General features: G+C 43.1%; 1 protein-coding gene across 4 annotated transcripts in view; it reads left to right on the forward strand.

The window, feature by feature from the left end:
- opn4a (opsin 4a (melanopsin)) overlaps positions 1 to 7918 on the forward strand; it is a 72229-nt gene that overhangs the window by 25491 nt on the left and 38820 nt on the right. For all 4 annotated transcript variants that reach the window (XM_043678709.1, XM_043678707.1, XM_043678708.1 and 1 more), the window contains exon 4: positions 5989 to 6192. In XM_043678709.1, coding sequence (XP_043534644.1) covers positions 5989 to 6192 — 204 coding nt within the window. The remainder of the gene's footprint in view (positions 1 to 5988; positions 6193 to 7918) is intronic.

Consider the following 7918-nt stretch of genomic DNA (forward strand, 5'->3'; position numbering starts at 1 on the left):
CATGGTTTTGTGCAGGGGAGATCGTGCCTTACCAACTTAATAGAGTTCTTTGAGGAAGTGACCAAGCTGATCGATGAAGGAAGGGCTGTTGATGTCATATACATGGACTTTAGTAAGGTGTTTGATAAGGTTCCCCATGGTAAACTAATAGAGAAAGTGAAGTCACATGGTGTGCAGGGTGTTCTCGCTAGGTGGATAAAGAACTGGTTGAGCAACAGGAGACAGAGAGTAGTAGTTGAAGAGAGTTTCTCGAAATGGAGAAAGGTGACCAGTGGTGTCCATAGGGGTCAGTGTTGTGGCCACTGCTGTTTGTGATATACATAAATGATCTGGAAAAGGGCACTGTTAGTATGATCAGCAAGTTTGCAGATGACACGAAGATTGGTGGAGTAGCAGAAAGCATAAGGGACTGTCAAAGAATACAAGAGAATATAGATAGACTAGAGAGTTGGGCGGAAAAGTGGCAGATGGAGTTCAATCCAGACAAATGTGAGGCGATGCATTTAGGCAAATCTAATTCTTGAGTGAATTATACAATGAACGGAAGAGCCTTTGGAAAAGTTCATGGGCAGAGAGATCTGGGAGTGCAGGTCCATTGTACCCTGAAGGTTGCTGCACAGGTGGATAGAGTGGTCAAGAAGGCATATAGTATGCTTGCCTTCATTGGATGGGGTATTGAGTGTAAGAGCTGGCAAGTCATGTTAAAATTGTACAAGACATTGGTTCGGCGACATTTAGAATACTGTGTACAGTTCTGGTTGCCACATTACCAAAAGGATGTGGATGCTTTGGAGAGGGTGCAGAGAAGGTTTACGAGAACGTTGCCTGGTATGGAAGGTGCTAGCTATGAAGAGAGGTTGAATAGGTTAGGTTTGTTTTCATTAGAAAAAAGGAGATTGAGAGGGGACCTGATTGAGGTTTACAAAATCATGAAGGGTATAGACAGGGTGGATAGAGACAAGCTTTTCCCCAGGGAGAAAGATTCAATAATGAGAGGTCATGCTATCAAGGTGAGAGGTGAAAAGTGTAAGGGGCATACACGCGGCAAGTACTTCACACAGAGGGTGGTGGGTGTCTGGAACGCATTGCCAGCAGAGGTGGTAGATGAAGGCACGGTAGATCCATTTAAGATGCGTCTGGAGAGATGCGTGAGTAGATGGGGAGCAGAGGGATACAGATGCTTAGGAATTGGCGACAGGTTTAGACAGGAGGTTTGGATTGGCTCAGGCTTGGAGGGCCGAAGGGCCTGTTCCTGGGCTGTACATTTTCTTTGTTCTTTAGGTACTCCACAAACACCTGATGAAGGAGCAGCGGTCTGAAAGCTAGTGTTTCCAATTAAACCTGCTGGACTATAACCTGGTGTTGTGTCATTTTTAACTTTGAACACCCCAGTCCAACACCGGCACCTCCAAATCATTTCAAAGACAGTTTCTCTTTGTCGTCAGAAGTCAGACTACGCCAGATTATTGCCCAACAGGTTTATTTGAAATCACAAGCTTTCAGAGCGTTGCTCCTTCATCAGGTGAAGTGAACAGTGTGATCCCACAATGAGAGAATGACGTAATTGAGGGAGAATTGTTAATCAGGAGACTGGAAGAATTCCCCTGTCTCTATCGTAAGATCGTGGCTAGTTTGTCGATCTGAGAGCCTGTCAGTGAACATTAATAACCCTTATTAAGTACATACAGGAGATGGTAAAACAGCACATCTGTTCGCATCCTTTACACTCAGCTCCCGGGTCCATGTGCTTTGACATTATTGAGACCACTCCTCATGCACATACTCTATAGCTATTATTGGAGTAAAGGTCAAGTTAACTCCCTTACTCCACAAACGCTTTGATATTTTTAGAAACTGCCTCAATCATCACCAGCGCCGAGATATCTCGGTTTAATATCTCAGTGGAACAATTGTCCAACGATTTGATGCCATTACAGTGAGGCTACGATGGGAGGGTCTCCAGGGAATCGGTGCAGCCGACTGCAAACATTCCCCAGCCCCTGAGGTGATGCTCAGACAGAGATAGAGAACCGACCTGACTGATTATTTTGAAACTTTCTGTGGAATGAAAACATTGTGAGTCTCAGGGAGTCGATCCTGTTGATCTCCTTTACTGTTCAACTCAGTACAGCAGGGTCTGTATTTCCATGGGTACTTATAGATCTTCTGATTTTTCTCCTCTTTGACTATTCAGCCTCTCTCAGCTGATATCTATCGTTTTCACAGTAGTTCAGGGTTAGTACACCCTTGAGATAGGAGCTATGGTTTCAAGGTTCAAACTGGCCAGTGTACCAGTGTAGTACTGATGGAGTGCTGCACTGCCAAAGGTCTCAAACTGGATGAGATGTTAAACTGAAGCCCTACTTGCCCTTTCAGGTAAACACTAAAGTTTCTACAGAGATGGAAATGTGTTGCTGGAAAAGCGCAGCAGGTCAGGCAGCATCTAGGGAACAGGAGAATCGACGTTTCGGGCATTAGCCCTTCTTCAGCCCTTCCTGAAGAAGGGCTAATGCCCGAAACGTCGATTCTCCTGTTCCCTAGATGCTGCCTGACCTGCTGCGCTTTTCCAGCAACACATTTCCATCTCTGATCTCCAGCATCTGCAGACCTCACTTTCTCCACTAAAGTTTCTACAGCCCCTTCTGTCACTGCTGGGATGGGTGAGGACTTCCCTATAAATAAGAAGTAAAACCAACTACTGAGTCCCAGTCCTACATTATTCACATTGAAGGCTGTACCTTGCATGTGTCTCAGACCGCATAGCCTTTGAAGGCCCATTATTAAGAGATAATAAAGTGTTTCCATAAAATTCAAAGTGAAAAATCACACAGAATAACAAAGAATTTGGACCACATATAATTAGAGTAGATCTTTGTTGGTGTTTATGTTTGCTGGTATTTCCATCTGAAGATTCACAGCCATTTAAGTAAGGCAGTTCTTCCTCATCTCAGTGCTAAACAGCTGAGCACTTACTGAGAGTGTGACCTCTAATCTTTGACACCCCAGCCCAGGAACATTTCCTCCCAGCTACTGCTCCAGCAAAACTCCACTGAATTTTCCATATTTAGGTGAGATTATTGTACATTCTTCTTAAACTGCAGGGCAAATAAAATTAATGTAATCTTCCCAATCTAACCTTATCCAACATTCCCTTTATCCTAATGTCTTTATTGCATCCCCGCCATCAAGCATATCTTTCTCTAGGTAAGGAGACCAAACTGTATGCAATACTTCAGGTATTTCACACTGGTCTCTCTTCAGTCCTACGCAATTACATTAAGAATGCTCTCATTTTACAGTCCCTTTGTAATAAAGGCCTTTAATTTACTGCAGTCCTTGTACAGGATACTAAGGTTCCTCTGACGTTACCTAGACTCTCTTTATTAAAAGAAATCTCTTTTTCAGAGAATCCCTACAGTGTGGAAACAGGCCCTTTGGCCCAACGAGTCCATACCAATCCTCCCAAGAATATCCCGTTCAAACCCATTCCTCATGACTCTACATTTACCCCTGTCTAATGCACCTAACCTATACATCATTGAATACTATGGGCAATTTAGCATTCTGTTTCAGTTAGTAGCATGAGATCTTTTATTTCCACCCAAACAGACACCAGTGCCTATGTTTAACGTCACAGTTGTGAAAAAGCACTGCCAACCATGCGGCACTCCCTCAGTGGGTCCAGGATGCCGGCACTGATGCCTGGGTAACGTGTAACAGAGGACAGACTTTGACTAGAGTCGTAGAATCATGTTGCATATCATTCTGATTTCAGATCCAATGACAGTTTGGTGCTCCCAATTATACAGTCAGACATTCTCCTTTTGGTTTTATTTATCTTTTCATAGGATGTGTGCAATGCCGACATTTGTTGCACATCCTGAATCATCCTTGAATTGGCTGGGAATTTTGTGGCCATTTCAGAGGGCAGTTAAGAGTCAATGACTTCGCTGCAGGTCTGGAGTCACATTTAGGTCAGACTGGGTAAGGATGGCAGATTTCCTAAAGGGAAGGAAATGAGATATGTTCTATGTTTCCTTATGCCTGAAACGTCAACTCTCCTGCTCCTTGGATGCTGCCTGTCCTGCTGTGCTTTTCGACTGTGATCTCCAGCGTAGTCAGTCCTCACTTTCTCCAGGTTCTACGGTTGGTTTGCTTTCTCTAGGGAAGAAACCTCAGTGTGACTCAGATATAAGGGATCAGGAGTTTAAGAAGCAACAAGCCCAGGGAAAACCTTGCACTATAATATGACGCTCTTCGGGCTGGATTTTATAGCTATTGAACATCCAATTAGCAGTCATCTCTTGGCAAGCCAGCCAATTAGAGGTGCAACCAGGAGGGCTCTGTATCCAATCAGGAATTGAGACTGGGATGTCATGAGGTGAAGGGGTTTGGTCTCAAACAGGAATTTGGTCATGGATTGCAAATTTAAACGGCTCCTGCCCTGAGAAACTCTCTTCATTTTTTTATTGAAGGCTCACAAAAGTCAAACAATGAACTCAAAACTCATACACCTTCACCGGCACCATCTGCTGCTACCTGCAGTCATTCTGCCTTTGTACCACCTCATAATACGCAGCTAAAATACTTCCACTTTCCTGCATCAATGCAGCCTTCCAAGATCACGCCACTAGTTCTTACATTTGTGTGGGAGTGGTGCTGGACCAATCGATTTACAGCTAAACTCCAGCCGATAGAATGATACAACATACAAATCAGAAGCAGGAAAAGGCCACTCAGCCCCTCTACTCTGCATTGCCACTCAAGAAGATCACGACTGACCTGAGTATTTCCCAATCCTGCTAACCCCTCTGCTTATTAAGAATGTATATTCCTCTGCCTTAACAATATTCAAAAACTCTGTATCCACCAAATTTTAAAGAAAAAAATTCCAAATACTCATGACTGTGTCAGAAAACAAATCTGCATCACTGTATTAAAAGGTGACCCCTTTTATTTAAGCCGTGACCCCTAGTTCTCGGATCACTCCAAAGAGGAAAGTCCTTTCCACACCTACCCTGTCAAGACCCTTCAAGATTCAAGGTGGTTCAGACAATTCTCCTCTTACGACTCTAAACTTCTGCAGACACAGGTCCCTAGCCTGTCCAGCCTTTGCTCTAGGATAACACACCAAGTTTTGTGTATTCTCTGAACTGCCTCCAAAGTATTTCTATCCTTCCTTTAAGTGAAGAGGCCAAGACTGTGCGCAGTACTTTAGATATGGTCTCACCAGTGCCCTGAGGAACTGATGCATAATCTCCTGACTGCTGTGTTGTTTCCCCCCCCTCATGATAAGTTATAACATTCTATTAGAACTTGTTGTACTTGCATTTTAGCTTTTCGAGATTTATGCACAAGGATACCCAGATCCCTCTGCATCACAGAGTTCAACAATCTCTTACAAAATAACATTTTAACAACATAGAAACAGGTTATTTGGCTTAACTGGTTGATGCTGCTGTTGATGGTTCCACATGCGTCTCCTTTTTCTTTCATAGATTTATTTGGCATCTCTTTAAATGCATCTATGCTACAACCACTCTGTAGGGCAGGGGTTCCACATTCTAATCACTCTCTGAATAAAGAATTTTTTTCTTTTCTTATATCCATATCTTCTAACTTTGGACTCTTGGAAATATCTTAGAGTTGTGAAATCCCACTGGACAAAAGGAGGCCATTTAGCCCACAGGCCTTTGAAGAGTGAATTTCTCTACATGTACTTATCAAATTGCTTCATAAATATAAAACCTCAATCACAGAGTATCCACAGTATTCTGTTTTCATTATTGTTACAGTGGTAACCTACACTTACTGCCACTTCAAAGATCTTTGTACAAGAAATTCATTCAAAGTTCAATTGGAGTCACATTTATAATATTCCAAACAATCGTTAAATCAACCCAATGTTAATGAGGCTGGAAGCTAGACATTAACCCTTTAATCAATGGCAATTCTTGCTGATGCTGTCCTTTTCCCCTCTCCCTTCAGGCTGTGAGCTATATGCTTTCTGTGGGGCTCTATTTGGAATCACCTCGATGATCACACTGGTTGTAATTGCAGCTGACAGATATTTAGTGATCACCCGGCCCCTGGCCTCCATTGGAATGTTGTCGAAGAAGAGAGCTATCTACATCCTGCTGGGTGTCTGGCTGTATTCACTGGCCTGGAGCCTCCCCCCTTTCTTTGGATGGAGTAAGTATTGTTGAGTAATGAAGTTATGGCAGGAATTGCTGACAATAGAATTTTTTAGAGCCTATGTATTGAAATTCCTCACTCCTGGTTATTTGACATATCTACCTTCTTCACTGGGCAGATAACTTGGTGGTCATTTTTACTTAACCATTAGAGGGACCATGATTCTGCAGTGTTTGATTAAGCTTGTCTGATCACTAATCCATGTGCTGTTCTTGATTGCTTCAGCCTATGGTTTCAGCTAGTCAGTCTCACGCTGAGAAAAGATTTTAGAAAGACACAACGTGCTACTCCTAGCTATGAAGGCAAATCGATTGAAAATGGTGTATAGTTCTAAGAAGTTTCAATGATGTAAATAAACTGTTTGAATTTCAAACTATCCTCATACTACTCTAAGATAAACTCTGAGATATGTTAGAGATACAGCAACTCCAAACATAGCAACTTCCATTCTGGAGACCCACTGACAAGAAAGCTAAGCTGTCTCTCTAACAAGATACCCTATCCACAATATAATTAGTACAATCCATGATCAGTGAAAACTAACATTCTGTCAATCGAGCAGGATCAAATAGACTCATTTTCCTTTTCCCCGGACTGGCTTATCACTCTGGGGGAGTCGGGAAGAGCTGGGACTATTTCTGGGGCATGAACAAATTTGGAACAAGATGCTGCTGAGTTGACCTGGAGACAGGTTCCCTGATCATTTCAGTGGACAGGCTCTGAAGCTTGAAGGTCAATCTGAGGACTTCTAGCTGTTGAGGAGTAACACTAAACCTGACCCTGACACTAACCCTGACCCTGACCCCGACTCTCATGCTAACCCTAATTTTAATGCTAACCCTAACACTAGCCCGAGCCCTAACCCTAATCCAAACTCATCATTTTAACCAACTGGATTCCATCACAAGATTTCATTTTTTAAATCAAAATTAAACTTTATTGTATTTAAAGACTTTTAAAAAGCAAGCACCATTAACTCAACAATATGACTTACAACTGCCTATATTATTCTGTTATAATTAATGATTACTTAGAACATAGAACATTACAGCGCATTACAGGCTCTTCAGCTCTTGATATTGCGTCAACCTGTGAAACCAATCTGAAGCCCATCCAACCTAAACTATTCCATTTTCACCCATATGTATATCCAAAGACTATTTAAGTGCCCTTAAAGTTGGCGAGTCCATTATTATGGTCGGTAGGACATTCCACGCCCGTACTACTCTCTGAGTAAAGAAACTACCTCTGACATCTGCCCTGTATCTATCACCCATCGACTTAAAGCTATGTCCCCTTGTGCTGGTCATCACTATCCAAGGAAAAAGGCTCTCACTGTCCACCCTATTTAACCCTCTAATTATCTTATATGTCTCAATTAAGTCCTCCTCTATATTGGGGAGACAGGCTGCCTACTTGCGGAACGTTTCAGCGAACACCTCTGGGACATCCGGACCAACCGACCCAACCACCCTGTGGCTCAACACTTCAACTCCCCCTCCCACTCCACCAAGGACATACTATGTCCTTGGACTTTTCCATCGCCAGACCATTGCAGCACAACGGCTGGAGGAAGAGCGCCTCATCATCCGCCTAGGAACCCTCCAACCGCATGGGATGAACTCGGATTTCTCCAGTTTCCTCATTTCCCCTCCCCCCACCCTGTCTCAGTCAAATCCATCGAATTCAGCACCACCTTCCTAACCTGCAATCTTCTTCCCGA

The sequence above is a fragment of the Chiloscyllium plagiosum genome, chromosome 38 (assembly GCF_004010195.1).
Source record: "Chiloscyllium plagiosum isolate BGI_BamShark_2017 chromosome 38, ASM401019v2, whole genome shotgun sequence".
Lineage (NCBI taxonomy): Eukaryota > Metazoa > Chordata > Chondrichthyes > Orectolobiformes > Hemiscylliidae > Chiloscyllium > Chiloscyllium plagiosum.